At 28.3% G+C, this 20,891-nt stretch overlaps 1 protein-coding gene across 17 annotated transcripts in view; it reads left to right on the forward strand.

The window, feature by feature from the left end:
• Positions 1 to 20,891, forward strand: part of LOC145297530 (V-type proton ATPase 116 kDa subunit a 1-like) — a 187,416-nt gene that overhangs the window by 156,071 nt on the left and 10,454 nt on the right. For 10 of the 17 annotated variants that reach the window (XM_080143458.1, XM_080143467.1, XM_080143461.1 and 7 more), the window contains 2 exons: positions 4,622 to 4,741; positions 16,760 to 16,804. The exons of 3 other annotated variants lie outside the window; for them this stretch is intronic. In XM_080143458.1, coding sequence (XP_079999584.1) covers positions 4,622 to 4,741; positions 16,760 to 16,804 — 165 coding nt within the window. The remainder of the gene's footprint in view (positions 1 to 4,621; positions 4,742 to 16,759; positions 16,805 to 20,891) is intronic. 4 more of the 17 variants (XM_080143465.1, XM_080143474.1, XM_080143468.1 and 1 more) reach the window with 1 other exon arrangement.

Below are 20,891 nucleotides of genomic sequence, written 5' to 3' on the forward strand. Positions count from 1 at the left end.
GCAGCATCAGGTAGCCCTGCTAGTTTAAGATGAAACATGACATTTATTTTGAGTATGTGTCTGGTGTCATGTGATAATTGTTGATTTATTTATTGCTTAAAATTATAACACTAGCAGGTACACCCAGCATTGTCCCAGAATGAAAATAGTCCTCATATATGATGAAACAGTTGAAATCACAAACGCCAAGCATTAAACAGCTCTCTTGCCATATTGTTTAAATTCTTTAAAGTTGGTCGTGATAGGTTGGATAAATCTGTGCAGAGTATAGTACATGTTCTTGAAATTTAGCTTCATCACTACAAAAGTTTACACCTACATCAACTTGCATACAACAAATACAGATGCCATATTTTATTCAGATTTACAAAAAGCAAATAAAACCAGATTCAATTTAGCAAATTTCTGTCCTCAAATCTTTTCGAATGACATTCATTTGTGCAATATTGTTAGGATTTTTAAAAATTTTATTCCTTTTTTGTAATGTCTATTATGATTCTTTGGTATTTGGGAGATGTACATTTAAAATTTATTATCTCCCTTTTAATATCTGTTTTAAAGCTGAAGTTTATTGTATAATTTGATTTTTGGTAATATAATAAAATGAGTTTCTTCATATTTTTAAACTCTTAAATCAATGAGAGAATGTAATCGGTGTATGTATGTCTAGCTAAAACTCAAAAGAATACAAATCAAAACCCTGCAGAGTTAGTATTTTCTTGATTGACATTGCCCCAGATGTATAATATTTAAAATTTAGAAAAAAATGATTAATTCCTTGGGGAGAAATAAAGTGTGTCATTCAGATTATAATATGAAATCGTATATTACACATTATTGTATAAGCGTTTGTTGAAGAAAAAGTTAACTTCCATATATGTGAAAAACACTTTAGCAAAAAAGGTTTGGAAATTGACACGTTAAAATCAGTTGTTCACATGGGGAGGGAGAGGGGATCATTGTTTTTTGACAAATGTCTTCACTCTCCAAGAAATCTTGTTTAAAATCTTTTCAGTTCATATCTAAATTTATATTTTGTTTAATGAAAAATATATTTTCTCCGTTCAAAGATTAACATTTTTTTTGGTTCTTGTCCCAGATTCCTTTTATATTAAAAAACAAAAAATTAAGAAAAATCTGTATGAGTCAGTATCTATTCCAAAAAATCACATGCATAAAGTAGCTTTATTTTTAAGAGAATCAAATTTTATGAGTTAAAGAAAAGCGTCTGTCTTGTCCGCCATTTTGAAAACAATCTAAATAAAAAAACAACAAAGGGAGCTAACTCAATAATTTAAACTCGCAAGATTTATGCTGTAATGTCTAAATTCTCATTAATCACTTAAAAATTATTTTATTTATAAAGATAAAACTACTCGATCAATTTATGTGATTTTGGAATATGGTATTTTCAGTTTGTCATGAGTATGTACATCGTACAGATGTTTCTTTATTTTTGTTTTTGTAATATAAGGGGAATTCTGGACAAGAACCACACTTTCTTGCTTTTAATTTAAAAATGTTTCACTAATTTATTCTTTTTTTAATCCTACATACAAAATGTCTTTTTCTTTTGTGTTAAAACATGTTTAAAAATGAAATTTACAACATATTTACAACATATCACTGCATTATTAATGTTCTTATAGATGCACGATAAAATTTAGTTGTAAAAATGTCTTTTTTCATCTTGACTCATAATCTCAAAATCACATATGGCTTCCAAGTTTGTTATTTAAGGCAGTGTTTTATATGCTGGCAACCACAATACATCTGAATTTCCAACATGCATTTATATATTTCTAATGCAGAAACAGAATTCAATCTATCTACTGGAAAAGTGTCTTAACAATGTTAAACTGATATAATATGGCCATTATTTTTAATTGATAGAATATTTAAGGCCCCGAAATGGTGCATATTCTCTCCTGATGACCCAATATTATCTATAAGACAAAATACCCCCCCAAACATAACTAGTTTTAAAAGATATGCTATGAAATACCCCCCCCCAAAAAAAAAGCACCATCCTATTAAACTTAGACGAGGAAAGCCCTAGAAAGACACTTTATCTCTCTCTTGACATTAACTTTATCCGAAAAGAAAACAGCTAATAAACATCAGTATATACAAGCCTATAAGGTAAGCTGTTTCTCTCAAATACAACATCTTCTGTTGTTCGCTTGCTTCATAGCGAGTTTCTACTACTGTTCCGGTAGTAATTTTTATCCTTTAAATGAATGAATGTTTCCTGCCAAAATAAATATTTTCTCTAAAACTAAAAATATAGTTGTATTATTTGGATTCTTCAAACTGCTGTTCTCATCATGAATGCCATTTGCACAATGTTTTGTCTGATTTAACCTCTGATTCTTCTTCAGGTGAATCTTGTCAAACAATCTTTCCATCAAATTTGTGAATCTGCACAGAATTTAATCCACGGATTTGATAGAAAAATTCCTGAGTTTGACGTTGTCTTTTTGTTTCTAGCCAGTTGTGTGTGTTGCTGCCAACCAAATGTTGGGCTTTATCAAGTATTTTGCTTTTGCTGGCATTTTTGGATTCCACTAAATACTTATGATCATCATCAATGTTGCTATACATTGTATAAGTAAAAAAAAAAATTATTTTTATTTTTTTTACAAAAGATAATTACTGTTTTTGTCATGGCTGATGACAGTCATGTCATTAAGCTTTTCTTTCAACAATAACCACCTGAAGAAGGTCGGAGGTCACATCAGCCGAAATATTGTGCAAATAACACCCAAGATGAGAACAGTAGTTTATATAATCCAAATGATATGAATTATCAATCCTCAACTTTAAAAATTCTGAATCATAATATCAAAGTGTCTTGTTTAATTATTCTTATTGTCCAGTTTAGACAGAATTGTCCAAGTTTTTAATGATTATTAAAAAGAAACAAATCTCAATGTTTTTGCTTAGCAAAGTTTCAACATCAACAGATTTCATTATCGATATATTTGTATTAATTATAATTGTTTGGAGCAAAACTAAATTCCAAAAATACTTCTTTTTTTCTTTTGTTTTTAAAATGTTTTGACTAATTGATCTGTTTTAGGTGGTTTTTTTTTTTTGTTGTTTTTTTTTAAATTTTTTTTTATTAGAAACTGAATATGTATTAATTTCTGCAAAGACAAAGTATTTTGTGCTTGTTTCTGATGCTGTAATATATTTCATATATAGATTTTAAGAATATCAATTGCTATTAGATTTTATAAATATTTGTTGAAGAAAGAAATCACTGATTTGAGATTATTTAAAGGCCAATGAAATGTGCAAATGCAAGTATTATGCGACATATATTTAAATAATAGAAAAAGTCATATGTCAGAACAGAATGACTAGTAGAAGTAGTTGTGCGTGTGTGTATATATATATATATATATATATATATATATATATATATACACGCACACACACATTAGGAAAGATATAAGAAATAGATGATATATATTAGGGAAGATATATATATAGTAGATGATACATATATTAGGAAAGGTATGGTCACCAATAGAAAGCATAACCCTTATCCTCAAGTGGCTTTGGGGCCTTGACTAGCAGTGACTCATTAGTACAAAAAATATTAGAAAAAAATATGATCACATAATGACTAGATAAAAAATTGTAAACAATTCAATGTAATTTTATTTTATTTTATTTTTTTATGTATCACTTTTTTATATGTTAATTTTGTTTGATTTTATATTTTTATTTTTTCTAATATTTTATTTTATTTTTATTTAGAAAGAAAATGTTTTATTTATATTGTTTGTCTTTTTGTTTCTGTCCAGTTGTGTGTGTTGCTGCCAACCAAATGTTGGGCTTTGTCAAGTAATTTGCTTTTGCTGGAATTTTTTGACGACACTGAATACTTTTTATTATGATGATGATCATCATCATCAGTGCTGCTATACACTGTATAAGTAAAAAACAAAATTTTTATTTTTTTACACGAAGAGAAGATAATCGTTTTTGTCATGGCTGATGACAGTCATGTCATTAAGCTTTTCTTCTAACAATAACCAGTCTATCCTGTTTTCATACAGACCTCTCCATTTTTTTCTGTTTTTCTCTTTTGTTACCCAAAACACAAGCAGACCTGCATCTAGGTTTTGCTTTTGCTGATTTGTTAGTTTACATTATTTAAATGTTTCTCTTGTATTCACTGGTTTTCTTTGGATGGCTTTTATCATAGTTGATTACTTTCTCAGAATTTTGTACCTGCCCCCTTTTTTAATTTTTTGAGGTTGATTGCTCTGCTTCCTTAAAAAAAAAACAACAAAAAAACATAGTACATGGGATGAGAGCAATCCATTAGTTTGAAATTCTCAAGGTGACAACTATGACAGAAAGGAACCTGAAAGAAGATGGAAGAATACAACAGCCGAACCTTGTGAAAATGTCAGCAATCAAAACAAGGGAAAACTGTCTGAAACACACAAATAATGTTTAAACTAAATTCTCATCTTGGAAACGTCCTCAACGTTTGTGTTTATTTGTCATGACTTCCTCCCTCCATTTTTTTTTTTTTTTGTTTTTTTTTGTTTGTTTCCACTTCTTTATGACTATTATTAATGGCTCGGTTGGTTCCCCACAGTATGAACACCAGCAGCTCTCAGTTCAGAGTGGGGATCTTGTGAACCATGACCAAGACGCCATCATCAGTACAACAGATCAGGAAGCCAGCCTCCACTATTCTGGCCAGGAGCCTGAGGAGGTGATGATAAATGTTTTACTCAATACAAAATCTATTAATTTTTGCAACCTTTCTCTCTTTTTTTTTAATTTTTTAAAACTTTTAAACAATTTTTAAAATTTTCTTGTTTTTGTTTTTATGAATGGTAACTTTTCTAGTAAATAACAATCTATTATTTTTATTACCATTAAATTCTATATAAACATTGTGTGGTTTTTATCTAGAATTCCTTCTATATTAAAAAACGAAAATAAGGAAAAAAATTTGTATTGATGTATGTACCTGTGACAACAAAAATGTCATATTTCATAAATTGACCAAGAATTTTTTTTAACTAAGAAAATAAAATTTTATGAGGAAATTATGAGTGTCTTGCTTCATCATCTCCAATAAACAATGGGAGGTAACTCGATTTGAATTTCCCAGATAGTTTTTGTTTATTTTCAGTTTTGTAATGGCTACGATTTACTATTAATCACTTTTAATCATAAAAAAAATGATTCTGCATATACATATGTATTGTAATGTATATAACTACTTGGTCAGTGATGTGATTTTTGAAATATGATCTTTTCGTTCTCTGACATCATAAATTTTTCTTTATTTATTTATTTTTTTTTAATTTAGGGGGATTTCTGGACAGTCACCTACTGTGTAATAAGAAGTAATGTTATGTCGTCTCTTATTGAATATTATCTCCCTTCAATAAGAACTCTCTATTTTCATTGTTTTTCTTCAGACTTTAGTTATCATCATTGCTATCTTTTTTTTTTTTTTTTTTTTTTTTTTTTTACATGTAAGGCAGTGTAGGTAAAACATATCAACAATGAGAATTGTTTGAAGAAAAATTATGCAAATCATTACTCTTTTCCCCTAAAATGCAAACAACAGAAGAAAAAGAACTCACTTGTGTATAGATAACTAAAAATAATTATGTTTGGACAAATATATAGTCAGCTGAATAAAACATTGTAGGCTATTTAATACAAACAAACTAGTTTGTCCCCCTGCTTTATATTTGCGTTCTTCTGAGTCAATCTAATTCTAATTTTCTTGTAGGAGAGTAAAATTTAATTTAGTGGAATTACATCACTTCCCAGGCAGGCTCACAGAAATTCTTGGTCTAGAACCCAGGCGTGGGTTACCCCTTTAAATGTGATGAACGCACAGATTTCCATCTTGACTTGAACGATACACTCTGATTCTTGTGCTAAGAATTATTTGAATTAATATCCTTATTTGAAAGTGATGGGGATATCTCTAGAATTATGGCAGTTCTTGTTCACAATTCTCTTATATAAAAAAAAAAAAATAAATAAAATATCTGTATGATCTTCAGACCTATGACAAAACAAAAATATATTCCAAAAATCACATAAATTGATCAAGTAGTTTTATTTTTAAATAAGAAAATCAAATTTTATGAGTATTGGAGAGGTAACTGTCTTGTCTGCCATTTTGAAAAAAAAATCTCCAAAAACAAGCGAGATAAAAATAATTCAGAACTTGCAAGAGATATGTTATAGTGCCTACGATTTCCCATTAATCATTAAAAATGATGTTTTTATAAAAATAACACTATTTGATTAATTTACATGATTTTTGAAATACATTTTTGTTTCGTCACTGGTATGTACATTATACAGATTTTTCTTTTTTTTTATGTAGTGGAGATTCTGGACACACACAGACAGTTTTTTTTTTTTTTTAACTTTAAATAAAATGTGGTTGCTTATTGGCGAGAGGGTATGAGTGGTATGCAGATAGTTAATTGTTTGCAATTTTATGACATTAAAACAGCTTGATGTTGGTTGTTTTTTTGCATCTTGAACACTATACCTCACTCAATTTTCTGCATCCACTGTCATGAAACGATTCTAACCTTTGTAAAAAAAAAAAAAAAAAAAAAAAAAAAAAAACTTGTGAAATAACCATTTAATAGACAGTGACACAAGCATATCTTTCCCAATTAACTCCAAATACTGGAACAAATATATTGAGGATATTGCCAAGGTTGCTGCAAAGAAGATGGGCTGATACATCTACCATTAGTCTCTCACTTAGACAGGATCTAAAAGAGTTTCAAATCTGTCTCACACTATTGACCCAGCTCCAACCTCTGTCCCATCACTGAAATATTGCATCCCTGTACCTGTTTTACAAGTACTTTAATGGAATGTGCTCTGATTAATTAATAGCACTTGTGCCCCCATAGCATACATACTCCAGACTGACCTGACCAGCAGCAAAATCCCACCTCCTTCACTGTTGAGGTCCCTAGATTTTAGAAAGCCTTCTGTTCTAATAGTTTCTTCTCTCAGACTGCTATAATTTTTTATAGCTTTATAACACAGGATATTGTTAAAATTTTTGATTTTAATAAAAAAAATCAATCAAAATAAGATTAAAATGAAGTAATAATAAAAAAATTAAGAATTGATTTAATTTGTTTTTATTTTATAGCGAATATTATTAATATGTAAGTAGTAAAATAACATCATTTACCTCCTTTGTTGGAGATTATTTCCCCTGACTAAGAACTCTCCAACTATAATTTTCTATGTTTCTAGTAAACTGGTAGCCCCTATTCATGTTTTTATTGCAAAATAATTTAATTTTTATAATGCATGTAATTATATATGATTTTTAATAAATCACCTACAACTTTGATTCTCCCCTCACAGAATTGTGATTTAAGATGAAAAAAAATGAAATGAAAATAATTGGTAGATTTAAATTGATTTAAATTCTTTGTGCTCGACTAGAAAAGTTGCCATTCTGTCTATGTATTAATCAGTGTATGTATCTTGTGTGTGTGCATATATATATATATATATATATATATATATATAATTAGTGTTGGGACAATTAATCAGAATTAGAAAAAAACAGAACTTTTTGGGGTATCGAAATCGGAGAAATTTGTGCCTGTTTTCTGATGTCAAAAATGATTCTTTTCTTTCGTTATTGTCTTTGTTTAAAACTTAATTTTATATTAGTTTTACTAATAATAAAATAAATATTTATAGAGACTTTAAACTATCAGTAAAACTAAAATCTATAGATCTTATCCCCCAACCCTTAGAAGTGAATTTTTATGTTTCCGAGAATATATGCACGTATAACAGAGGCTTTAGCAGTAATCGGCCCTCCGCCCCTCTAAAAAAAACAACAAAAAACCCCCAACTCTATAGATAAATTTTTTAAAGATTTAAAAAGAACTAGAATCTGTAATTGTACCGGAATTAGAAATGTAGGACAAAATCAGTAATCAGAATGGGAGGGTGGGGGTATTGGAATTGTCCCATCACTAATATATATATATATATATATATATATATATATATATATAACTTGTTTAGAAGTGAGTGTGTATGATGTATACCAATTTCCATGTCTTCACAACATTTTTGTTTTGTTTGAGTTGATTTGTGCATTTTCTTCTCACATTTTTACTTTTAAACAAAAACAATTTTTTTTAATCTAATTTTTCATTAAATTTTGATTTTGTTTATAAAAAAAAAAGTTTTGCATGTTTTTTTTTGTTTTATTTTAAATTTGCTATTTACATCTTACTATTCTGCTGCTTATTTTTCCTACTAACCCTAGCATTTTATTATTACTATTATTATTTTTTTTTTTTACTAATTTTAATTTTGTTTTATGTTATGAAATAGTTGAATTTAGATTTACTCTTTTTAATTAGTAGTTCAAATTTTTTTTACTTTTTTCTTTCTTCATTTCTCGATTAAAAAAAAAGATAATGAATCAATTTCATAAAGAATTTATTCATTTTTTATGTGATGGAATATTTTGGTTGAAAACACAGATACATTAATTCTGAATTTAGGACATTTTATATACCTTTTATGCCACGAAATAAGACCTAGCTATTAAACTATATTGAGAAAATGAAAATGTCCCTTATTACTATTTTATGTATCTACATAAATTTTTTTTAAAGAAAATATAATATTTTATGTATAGATTTTTAGGATTTCAACAGTATTCAACATGTGAGTAGAGCTAGGTAACAACTTATGAAAATATATATAGCAATTCAGTTAAGTGATTGCATTTTAGCCTGATTAATACTTATGAAGATCAAATGCAGAAAATTTTGTGTAAACCTAACTGCTGTATATATTTTCATAACTTTAACTGTTTGGGGAGGGAAATGGGAGAACTACAGTAATCTATGCAATGGAGGAGGAATATTGCATAAATCACTGTAGTTCTCCCATTTTCCTCCCCCAACAATTTCAATATATTACCCTTTTCACCTCGCGCATAATTATTTCACTCCTAATGTAGCTATCAATAGACGTCGCATCCTTAATGTTACCTAGCATCTTCTCTCCTCTTCTGATGAGAAGCATTGGGCTTTGAAATGCCATGCTATAAAGGGTTTTACTTATCCTACACCCTTAATAGATGTAACATCTACATTGAATAAACGAGTAAATCTATATGCATTAGTATATATTTTTATGTGTTTTTTGTTTTTTATTTCTTCATCTTCTATATAAGCTCCAAAGCAATTTGTTGAGCTTTGTATTATCCTGATAAGTCTCCTCTTAAAGAATCGATCTTATTCGTTTAACCCCCCCCCATCCCCACCATATATATATATAAAATTACTTTTTGCAAATTATTCACATTTGTTCTTTTAGGGAATCATCAGTGTGGTTGACTGTTTTTTTAGTCCAGTTTGAAACCTTTTAACTCGAGTCTGAATCTCTTAATCCTTGTGGCCAACCCATTAGTTCCACAGAAAGATGAGAAATAAAGTCTGTTTTTACAAGTGTACATATAGTAAGACGTCATTGTTAGGGCTCAATAAATTCAATGGACAGCAACTCATATCCTAGTCTTCATTTTAGCAGCTTATTTTTATTCCTCTTAAAGAGTTCAGCCATAAAGGGAGCTATTAAATAATTATAAGAAATAATTTTAATTATCATCCACATATGTTTAATCTTTTTAGAGAATCGTCAGGGTGGAGATAACTGCTTTGCCTGTCACACGATTCAAACCTCAGAATAATTTTTTAAAATAAATATTTTTTAATATCCACAGATATATTTTGTATTTCTTTCATTTGTGAGTATAACCCAACAGATCACAGGTAATCTAAATTATCTGTGATCTAATGGACACAAGTATAATTTGTTCCATATTATAAATATTATATTTTAGCAAGCATATTTTTGTCAGTTAAGTATGTAAAAACCAGGGAAACAACTGTTGAACTCGGCTTTATTATGTATGCATACATATCTGTGTGTATGCAAATATATATATATATATATATATATATATATATATATATATATATATATATATAGGGTAATACTATATGCTGATAATTTTTATTAGTCCTGTTTATCACTGATTAGCATAAATTTGAAAATATATTAAAAACATTCTGCTAATCTGTAATTTTTAATGCATATCCTCTGATGAAAAAAGTCTATCTTTGAAAATCCTTGGGTTAAGGATTTTTCTTTATTATAATTATAAGTGTAAATTTTTGGTGGATTAATAAATATTGTAATTTATTCAATTTTTATTTTTATTGTCAATCTTCTTTTTTTTTTCTTTTAAGTTTAATTGCTTAATCTAATATATTTAGTTGTATATTATCTCGATAAGGATGAAATTTATCTTAATAATTTTAATAAAATAATGTATGAATGAATGACTGATACTATCAAAGTTGGTATATTTGTATTGTATCGAATTCTCAATATGATAAGTAGAGCAATCAAGTGATTGTGTCTATCTTGCAAATGGTTTCTATACAACTACTCTGCCAATTTTTGATCTCCATACTTGAAACTTGATATATGGGGTACAAAATCAATTTGATTTTTAACCGGAAAAAATATCTGCTAAGAGGTTGAAATTGAAATAGTGGAACTTGGTAGGCATAGTTCGACGTAACGTATATGCTCTATGCATGCACACATGTACATTTATATGTTTAACTACATTTTGTCAAGTTTTGATATGCATGTGTCATTAGCTCAGATGGTAGCTAATACTGCCAGAGAACTAAATGTTTTGGTTTCAATTCTGGCTGATGGCACTAAAGTCATTTTCTTTTTCATTTTTTTTTTTTAACTTTTGAAATCACTGCTATATATTGGATGCAATATGATAACAATAGAGATTTTGATCTATAATAATAATTACGAAATCTGCATAGATTAAAATTTCATATTAAAGCATATTTTATGATCAGGTAACGTTGGTAAGCCTGCTAGTGTGTGTGTGTGTGTGTGTGTGTGTGTGTGTATATATATATGTATATATATATATATATATATATATATATATATATATATATATATATATATATATATATATATATATATTCTTGATAGAGCCAGTGTCTAGGAAAAATATTGGATGAAATAATGACTGTTAATCTTTTGTTCAAACTAGTAATTTTACTTATTTCCATTTTTTTTTTTTTTTTTTTTTTTTTTTTTTTTACATAAGTGAAATTGTCTGTGTGTACATTTCCCTATCAAACTACTCTGTTAATTTCGAGTTTGTAGACTCGAGATTTGACATAAGGGATATTGAGATTTGGGAAAATCTTTTTATTCAGTTTTCGGCCAGAAATTTGGTTGTCAAGGGGTAAAAGTTCAACGATTTGACCTTTGAAAACTCTACCAAACTCCTTCACCAATTTTGAGTCCAAACACTTGAAATTTTAGATGTAGTTACTTGGACATGGATCAAACTTTTTAATTTGATTTGAACCCGAAACAATAAATGTTAAAGGGTCAAAATTGGGATCAAAGTTAAAAAAAAAAAAGATTTTACCTCTGCGGTCTCTACCAAATTACTCGGCCAATTTTTGGTCTAAACATTTGAAATTTTACAAAGTGTATTCAGACTTAGGGCAAGCTTTTTAATCGGTTTTTGGCTGAAAATTTGGCTGCTAAGGGGTCAAAGTTCCAAAAGATTTGACCTTTATGGTCTCTAGCAAACTATTCAGCCAATTTTGGGTCTAAACATTTTAAATTTTACATAAAGGGTATTCAGACATAGGGCAAGCTTTTTAATCAGCTTTTGGGCGAAAATGTGGCTGCCAAAAGATCAAAGTTTACAGAGTTGACCTTTACAGACTCTACCAAACTCCTCTGCCAATTTTGGGTTTAAACACTTGAAATTTTAGATGTAGGTTACCTGGACATGAGTCAAACTTTTTAATATATATATATATATATATATATATAAGTTATGAACAGTATATAGGACCCAAGCAAAGCCGGGCTGGACTGCCAGTAATATATATTAGAACAAAAGTTGCTCAAAGAGCAGTTTCAGCTTTAGCTCTAAGAAATTTATTTAGCTTTAATTTAAATATGATATAATTAGTATCATTAATTTACTACAGTCAGCATCTCATCAGCTGTTTCAAATAAAACATTGGGTGCAATTTTACTCACTCATTTTTTTAAGGCGAAAAGTGTTTTATAATTATTACTATGATTTAATTATTATGGCTGGAAGTGACCCTTGTGAAACATTCAATATCTCTAAAAACGTCCTTTTTTAAACGTTTTTATTTTAGTTGCAATTTTTTTTTATATATATTTTCATTTTACTTGTCTTGGCAAATATTCTTCTGTATGGCAAACTGCACAAGTACCTGCACATTTTTCAAATTCTGTTTCTTTTTCTGTCATATTCTCTTATGTAAAATGTAGTGATATCAGATCAGATGAAACATTCAATTTTTATTTTTTCCAATGTAATAATTTTTTTAAATTCAATTTCTGAAGACATTTTTAGGCTTTAAAATATGTAATCAACTTTACAATTGTTGATCAACAAATTCTTAACATTTATTGTTTGAGAACGTCTAAATAATTTATTCAAGCAACTTTCCTCATTATGCATTATATATATATTTGATATGCCGCAATTTTTAGATTAGCTATTGATATCTGTGATTTCAGAAGGTATGTGAAAATTTTAGTGATAAAACTTAAAGAATACTGCATGAACTCCATTCATCAGTTAGCAGCTTTATCTTTCTTATATTTTCAAAAGATTAAACCACTGACTGATGAGTGGACATGATTTCCCATATCTCCTGAAACTGCTGATGTCAATAGCTAATCTGAATACTACTATATATAATATCAGATGTAATAATTTATATTATTCTATTATAAATGGACACTGGTTTCATTTCTCCCCAAACTTTATGCATATATATGTCTGACAACAATTATTTAGTTCATGTTTTATTTATTTGTTGACATGAACAAATATGACAGAATATTTAAAAAAAAAAAAAACTAATAATAATGAAGACAGTATCTATAAGAGTTGAAACTAGTTGTATTTCAAGTTGTTTTGATGATTTTTTTTATATTAAACATGCATTAATTCTATATAATTACATATATCTCCCCTTGAGCTTCTATTTCACAATTTTATCAAGCTAAAACCAGGTTTCTATAATATCTTGGCATTTTTAGCAAAACGTATCATAAAACAAAACCATATTAAAATTGATGAAGGTTAATTGAATACAATATCTTGTATCCATATACATTATTTTTATTTTACTTCTTATATAACAAGAATTCAAAAAATTATCATATTCTTGTTTGTAACTTCTGTACTACTCATTTATAAATATAAATTATCTCATTTATATAAGACTAGTAAGTCTACTCGGCATGGCTCAGAGCAAAAAAGTTAACATATTTCTATTGAAACCTCTATCTCTCTCCTCCTATTTTTCCTCAGCCTAGCCCATTCCTCTTTAGCTGGGCACATCGGCAGACAACTTTCCTTTATGTAATAGATTCTTCAAGGAATGTCAACATTTTCTTTCTAAATTAGTAAATGAAATGGCTAAAAGTCCAACCCCAACTCATTGACAAATTCTAGCTTAGTTGACATCTTGAGAATGAATAAGTTTTTTATAAATTTTAAGTATTATTCATCAAGGCAACGCTGATAAAAAATATACCAACTCTGTGGTGCTTTTTTTTTTTTTTTTTTACTTTTAGCTGGACACACAACCACATATACAATTGCCCATGATAGATTGTCATTTTTGCATCCTAATTCTGAGAAATAATCCCTAAAATCTAGATTTGTTTTTTTTTCGAACAAATTAATGCATTTGCAATATAAAAAAAAAAAACTCAAAACAATTTAAAAGCAATAAATTTGAAATTTTCTCACATTTTCTTTTATATTTTCTTAGCTTTGAGAATGTCCATTCTTGAATATAGTATTGTTTCATGATCTTAACTATTTTCATTAATTTTCCCTTTTTCTAGGGGCACATATGTAGAAAACGAAAATGTCCTTGAAAATATCCACTTCAAGCATTGATTATTTTATTTACCTCCTAAGAGGTTAGACACAAGATTAGGTGTGAGTTAGATGAAAGTGTTTCTGTAGAACGATCTGTATTTGGATCTGGCTCACCCAGGTTTTCAGTTCATATCATTAACCACTTAGCCACAGTCATCCTCTAAGTATTAAGTCTTGAATAGCACTAATATAAAAAGTGGGTATTTTCAATATTTTTTAATAACTGCATGTTGACGAATAATCAATTAACTTGAATTCAAATCATTTGAATTTAATCAGTTACGTTTTATATCTATATTTATTTAAACAAATGTTAAAAATAAATGAATTGTTTAGATCTTCAAATCATACCAGTCTACTCAAAGATATTCTCTATACCAGAGGTGGAGAACCGGTGGTTTTAAAGCCATCTGTGTCCTTCTAGGCACTTATTTGTAGCCTTTTGAATGAATTTAAATTGTGCAGACGAAATCTTTTATTTTTGTTTGTGATTCATTATTTTTTTAACCATAGATGAACATATATAAAACATAAAAGAGTAAAAGGAAAGAAAGATAAATAGTCATGTCCGACAGATCACCACAATTAAAAAGAGAAATTAGTTAAGGTCTATAAAGATCATAAATGATGAATACCCAATTAGATCAACTGAAACTGCAGATCTCCATTGCAGCAACCAAATATTTAAATATTTTTCTACAAAATCCAATAATAGCAAAGTTACATAAAAGTTAAGTTTAGAATTGCATTTTTGTACTCAAATTATGAAATTAGTTAATAGTAATCAGATCAAATGGATTTCAAACACCCCAAAATTAGCAATGACCAAAACAATAGATTTTGCTTGAACACCGATTTAAAAAAAAAAAAAAATAAATAAATAAAAAAACATTTTAACTTTTTCTTCCAGCTGAATAATTTATATTGCATTTCTCTTAGTCTGTCTGTCCATTTCACTTTTTCTCAGAAACTACTCTGCCGATCTAGCTGAAATTTTGTATGGATCTTTATGATAAGGTGCAGCAAACTAAGTATTATGGTATCCATTCAATATACAGTTAGGGATTAATAGGGATCAGTATTTAATGCGAAAATGAGTACAAATTTAATCATATTCAACCATCAATTTGGCATAAAGCATTCATTCTAAGTCTAGGGGCTGTAACTTTTGCCCATTTTAATGGGCAAAAGTCTAGTGGTTATATAATTCTCCAAGTAATGAGCAGGATCACATGTCTGACTTGTACTCTTGTATGGCTGTGAGATGTGGACAACGCGAAAATGTCCAAATGACATGATTCTGGTTTCAGTGTATCTGATGGAGAAAATTGCCAGAAGGAGAAAGATAAGATACAAAGTTTATTTTAATTAAAACTATTATTGTATTTACTTTAAGAAAAAAAGGAGGGTATATTATGAGAAACATTACAGATTTTTTCTGCAAGCAAAATAACATTTAACAAATACGTAATTTTATTTATGAAAAGTAAACAAATGAAATCGTACATATTTTGCTGATTTTTTTTGGTTTGTAACTTTTTTTTAAAAATAAAGTGTATTCATTTTATAAATTTAAGGTCTGTTTTAAATGTAGCTCTCCCAAAATGGACACTCTGGATTGAGACAAAATAAAAATTGCCTCCGTCTAGAAGGATTTTTTTACTGACTGATTGAAGACAAGAAAGATAATGACACATTTTTTTTTTTTTTTAATAAAAAATTTATGGAAAAGTTCTGAATATTCAGTGTTTATGATTAAACCAGAGTTTTAAAAATAAAATCAGAATTATGGCAAAATGTGTTTGTTTGATTGTTGTTCATTATGGAGTGCTTCAAATCTATTTGATCCTCATATTTTTACAAAATAACATAAATTTTCAAAAATATCTCCTTAAAGTTTCTTGACAGTGATTTTATTATATTACAATTAATTTAATGATGTGGCTTTCCAACATGAAAAGGTTCTCCACCTTTGCTCTATACAACGATGACTTGAATTGAAAGTTTGCATGAAAATACGACAAATAATGAATTTTAGATGTTTCATTTCTTTTTATCCTTAAGAATTGAGAAAAACATTGTTAGACCGCTCGAAGCATCATTTAACGTTTGTTTAAATTTATATTTGCTACAACCGAATACTATATGCAGAATACATACATAAATATAATATATACATATTAAATAATAAAGACGATTCCTGTCTACATACTTTAGTTATGATGCTTTCTAGTTTTCCTTATGAGTTTTCTTGTTTCTAGCCAGAACTGGCTGATGGAACTGCCATAATCGCTTTTTATCCAAGTACTTTCAGATCCATCTTCAAAGATATTATGATATTTAAAGAGGAATTTTTTTTTTTTTTACTATTATGGTAGTTACATCAGCCAGTTCTTACCAGAAACAAAAAAAAAACTCATTAGAAAACTAGAAAGGATCAGAACCAAAATATATAGGCAGGAATTGTCTGTATTATTTAATGGAACATACTAAAAAGAAAGAATGTTGCCTGAATATACATATACATATATATATATATATATATTACATATATATGTAATCTTAATTCATAATGCATATATATGTAATTTTTCAATATGCATCAGTTTCTTGCACTACATGGCCTGTAAATTGTGTGTTGGTCTCTCTCTTCATCTTCTGCTGCTTCTATACAATTAGGGCATTCAAAATGGTGGCAACCCAGCACCAGAAATACCAAAACAGGTAACTGTCTTATTTCTCTCTTTACCCACCCCTTCTCTCTATATATCTCTTCATTCCCCCTCCCCTGCCGGCATCTCTTATTTTACCTTCCCCCTTTCACTATCTCTTTCCCTTATTTTGTCCTTTAGTCCTCACATTCCATGAACGATGTTTTTGGCAAAAAGGGGAGGATTGTTGTTTTCTGGGTTGGAACCTATCCATAGAACATTTATCAATGGCGAGTTTCTGATCTTGAAGTTTAAAAAATTTTTTTTAGCTTCTTACACCAAGTGGCTTTATGCCTTGTCTAGAGTGATTTCCATAATATATATATATAACAATAATTAAAAGGGGCTTATTCCTTACACTTTACTGCAGTTTCAGTCATCAGAAACATGTTCTTATCCCATAGCTTTGTATATATTTGAATGCAGATTCAAAACTGTTTATAATTTGCATTCAGATATATGGGATAAGATAATTGTTATAAAACTTTATCTGAAAGTAAATCGAACCCTTTGTCTATACAAAGATTAGCTGCCTTTTTTCGGTTCTTCTCAAATTCAGAGAAGTTTGTATTTCATGTTACTGTCCATTTGAAATGTGTAGATGTTTGGGTTTTTTTGTGAATGTATCTATAAGTTCATATCTTTAAAAAATTTTTTTTTTTTTATTGTTCTTGATGAGATTGGTTGAATGAGTATTAAGAATGAGCTCTAGTACATACAAACTTTTCTCGCGTGTAACTACTCTACTGCCCATACAGCAGATATAAAACTGCAGCATCAATTGTCGATCATATTAGTCACTCGATTTAAATACAAATGTTTGAGTATAAAACTGCAAACTGATTATTATTTCAGGTGGTGCACAACATATTTTTTCTTTGCCATGGACAAAATTAGTTATTTACACAATCTTTATTCAATTTCTTCTTGCTAATTTCTTCCCAGGTGCATCATGAGAAAAATGTTTCATTTTCAATCCTTTTTTTTTTTTTTTTTTTTTTTTTTAAATTAAAGTGAAAATTTAGAGCAGAAATTGACAAAAAATAAACCTTTGCTATCAACTACAAATTCTCAAGGCAGTTCATGTAATTATTAGAATAATGTCACAACTTAAGAAAACCACAAAATATGTTATCGATCCATTTTATGAAATATATATTTTCTCTTGTGCTTTTCTTGGTATGGGGATCAATGTCTTAAATAATAGCATGACCTTCAAACAGTAGATTTAAAACAGGATCTGTATGAAAAGCAAATGTACAACTGAGCCTCATACTTAAATTCTAAATTGAATTTCCTAGTTTTACCATTTATGTATGACAGATTAGTGTACAAAAAAGCACAATTCATGTGATAGTTAGATATGACAAATTGCTCCTGCTGTTTTTTTGTTTTTGTTTTTTTTTTCACTAAAAATAATAATAAAGGAAAACAAGTTTTTTTTCTTATTGCAGATTTAGAGGGATATTTTTAAAAAAAATATACAAAACAATCATACAAATAAAATGTTCTCTTAAATTGAAAGGAAAAAAAATTTGTTTACTTCTTTAAAATAATGTATTTTAATACTAAATGTTTACCCCTCAAAATGACAATGAAAAGTAAATATATTAACAAATTATTTAATTCCCCTAAGTCTCGGCCTTTCATTCCGAGAAATAAAGCAACAAAATAACTTGACAAAGATTCTTAGTGAAAAAAAAAAGAAAAAAGAAAGTAGCATGCCAGTCCATTTAAACTAAAATCAGTTGTCCTTGACAAAAATCCCATGTTACTCAAATGATGTGCCCAAATATTACATGAATAGTAAATCAGTAGGAGCAGTTGTTATGCTTTAATTTGTTAGGCGTAATTAAACCCTTGAATTCGATTTTATAAAAATTTGATATTATTAAAATAAAAACTGTGTCTACCCGGCATTGTCCAGGAATAAAAGAAGACATGATTAACTTGCTTATGAAGAAATTGAAAGAAATTTTTTGTGACTTAAATTTTGTAAGCAAATTATTTCATATTTTTAAAAAGTTTGTTTTAGTACTTAACACTAATGGAATATTATTAGTGAAAAAACAAAGAAAAAAAGTGTAATTAATATGGAACTTCTCTTTAATGTTATTCAATATGTATTTTAAAATATTTTTTTAGATATTTACTTTTGCAGAAGTCAAGGAAACTAACACACGTTAATGTATAAAAATATTTGGTGAATAAAGGAAAAACTATCCACTCTAAAGGTTTTCTTTTTCAACAAAAAATATTTTCAAAAAGAAAATAAAACTAACGCAAAATATAATATTCATACCAATGCTAGTTCAAATCAGTATTAATAGGTCAGACAGATTGCTGTTTGGATCTCACTTTGAAAATCTGACAAGATAACTATATATGTTAGATTATAGATAAAGATAAGTCAAGGGGTAGTGCACACAGAGGTGGAGGGTAATAGGATTTTTCCACAAATCTTGCAAAGTAATTTAAATTGACAACATATTTCTACTGGATTGCTACTGAGTTTGTAGCACTCCTTTTTGTTTCCAAATAGCATGGATGCTATTAAATGGCATTTTTTTTTTTTTTTTTTTTTTTTTTTCCAAGGAAAAAATTTTTTTCTCACCCTCTAAATTATTTATTCATAATAATGATAGAAATAAAAAAAATTGAGTAATGTATTTTTTTTTAAATTCCAAGCATTTATATTTATGTGTAAGCATACATTAAGTTGTCCTTTTTGTATTGATTGTCTAATAATGGTGAATGCAAAATGGCTGTCACCTTAATATGGTAATTTTTCAATTCTGTATTTCTAGAGGTTATAAGTAAGAGAAATAAATTTTTATTTCAAAATAAAGTTGAAAAAAATGAAGCTTTCTTACAAACCAATGTTTGAAGTTTCACTTTTTTCTTTTTTTCTTTTTTTTTTTAATATATATATATATATATATATATATATTATAACAAATTGGTGTTGGTGATGTATTAAATTATTAAAACGGTAAACTTATCAAAAAGGACTAGATTGTACATTTTTGATTAGAGTGAGATTTTTACCTTTTTATGACTAGCTAGGTACTCAAGGCAGGGAAAAATGGTTCTTAAAAATGTGGTTTTGTAATACCTATAAATTGCAATACTTTCTTTTTATCAAGTCTCTCTCTTTCTCTGCAATACTTTTTTCAATTGCTTTTGTCTCTGTTCCAAAACTTCTCTCTCTCTCTCTCTCTCTCTCTCTCTCTCTCTCTCTCTCTCTCTCTATTTTTACCATGATAAATTTCTCTGTAGAATTTTATGCCAGGTAAGTATTCATGGCCTGTCCTTTTTTTTTTCTTTTGTATACTTCGTTATACTACCTCACCTCCATCAGCTGCGTATTTGAGTGTGTGTTCATTAATACAAATCAATGTTGTGCTTGCTAAATGATGTTTTTTGTGTGTGAGTTGTTATCCTTCTTTTTTTTTTCTTCATACCTTACACTAAAATAACTTCTCCGCATGGAACTTTCCCCGATCCCATTTCCAACCCAGCACCTGTAGACAGTCGTAGATTTTCTTGTGATGAACCATGTTTGTGAATGTTATAGACAAGATAATTTTTCTATACCTATTTGCAATTAACTATGTTTGAATATGTCTATTTGTAACTGTTGGATTTTATTTGATATAGAATTCTAAAATATTGTTCTTAAAATATTATTTTTAAATCTTTGACTGTTTAAACCCATTGGTGTTTTCTAGTTTCATTTTCTATTGTCAAATAAAAATTAAGACTTTTGAAAGTTTTTTTTTTTTTTTTTTTTTTTAACAATCAAACTCCAAACATAAGTTAAAGTTCTACGTGTAATAATTCTTGTTCATTTGTATTGAAATTATAAACAATTATCACCATCAGAAAGAAAATTTCTCGCCTATTAAAGACAGTTATTGTGAACGAGCTCAGTTGTCATAATGACATAATAAGTGTTAGCTAATGGGTTGGGGGACTAGGGTTCAATCCTTGATCAAGTCGTACCAAAGACTTAAAAAAGGGTATTTGATGCTCCCTTGCTAAACATTCAGCATTATAAGAAGTGGATCAAGGGAAAGTGGTGTAATTCTGAGAATGGA

The sequence above is a fragment of the Euprymna scolopes genome, chromosome 18, assembly GCF_053919585.1.
Source record: "Euprymna scolopes isolate OS-2025 chromosome 18, ASM5391958v1, whole genome shotgun sequence".
NCBI classification, from domain to species: Eukaryota; Metazoa; Mollusca; class Cephalopoda; order Sepiida; family Sepiolidae; genus Euprymna; species Euprymna scolopes.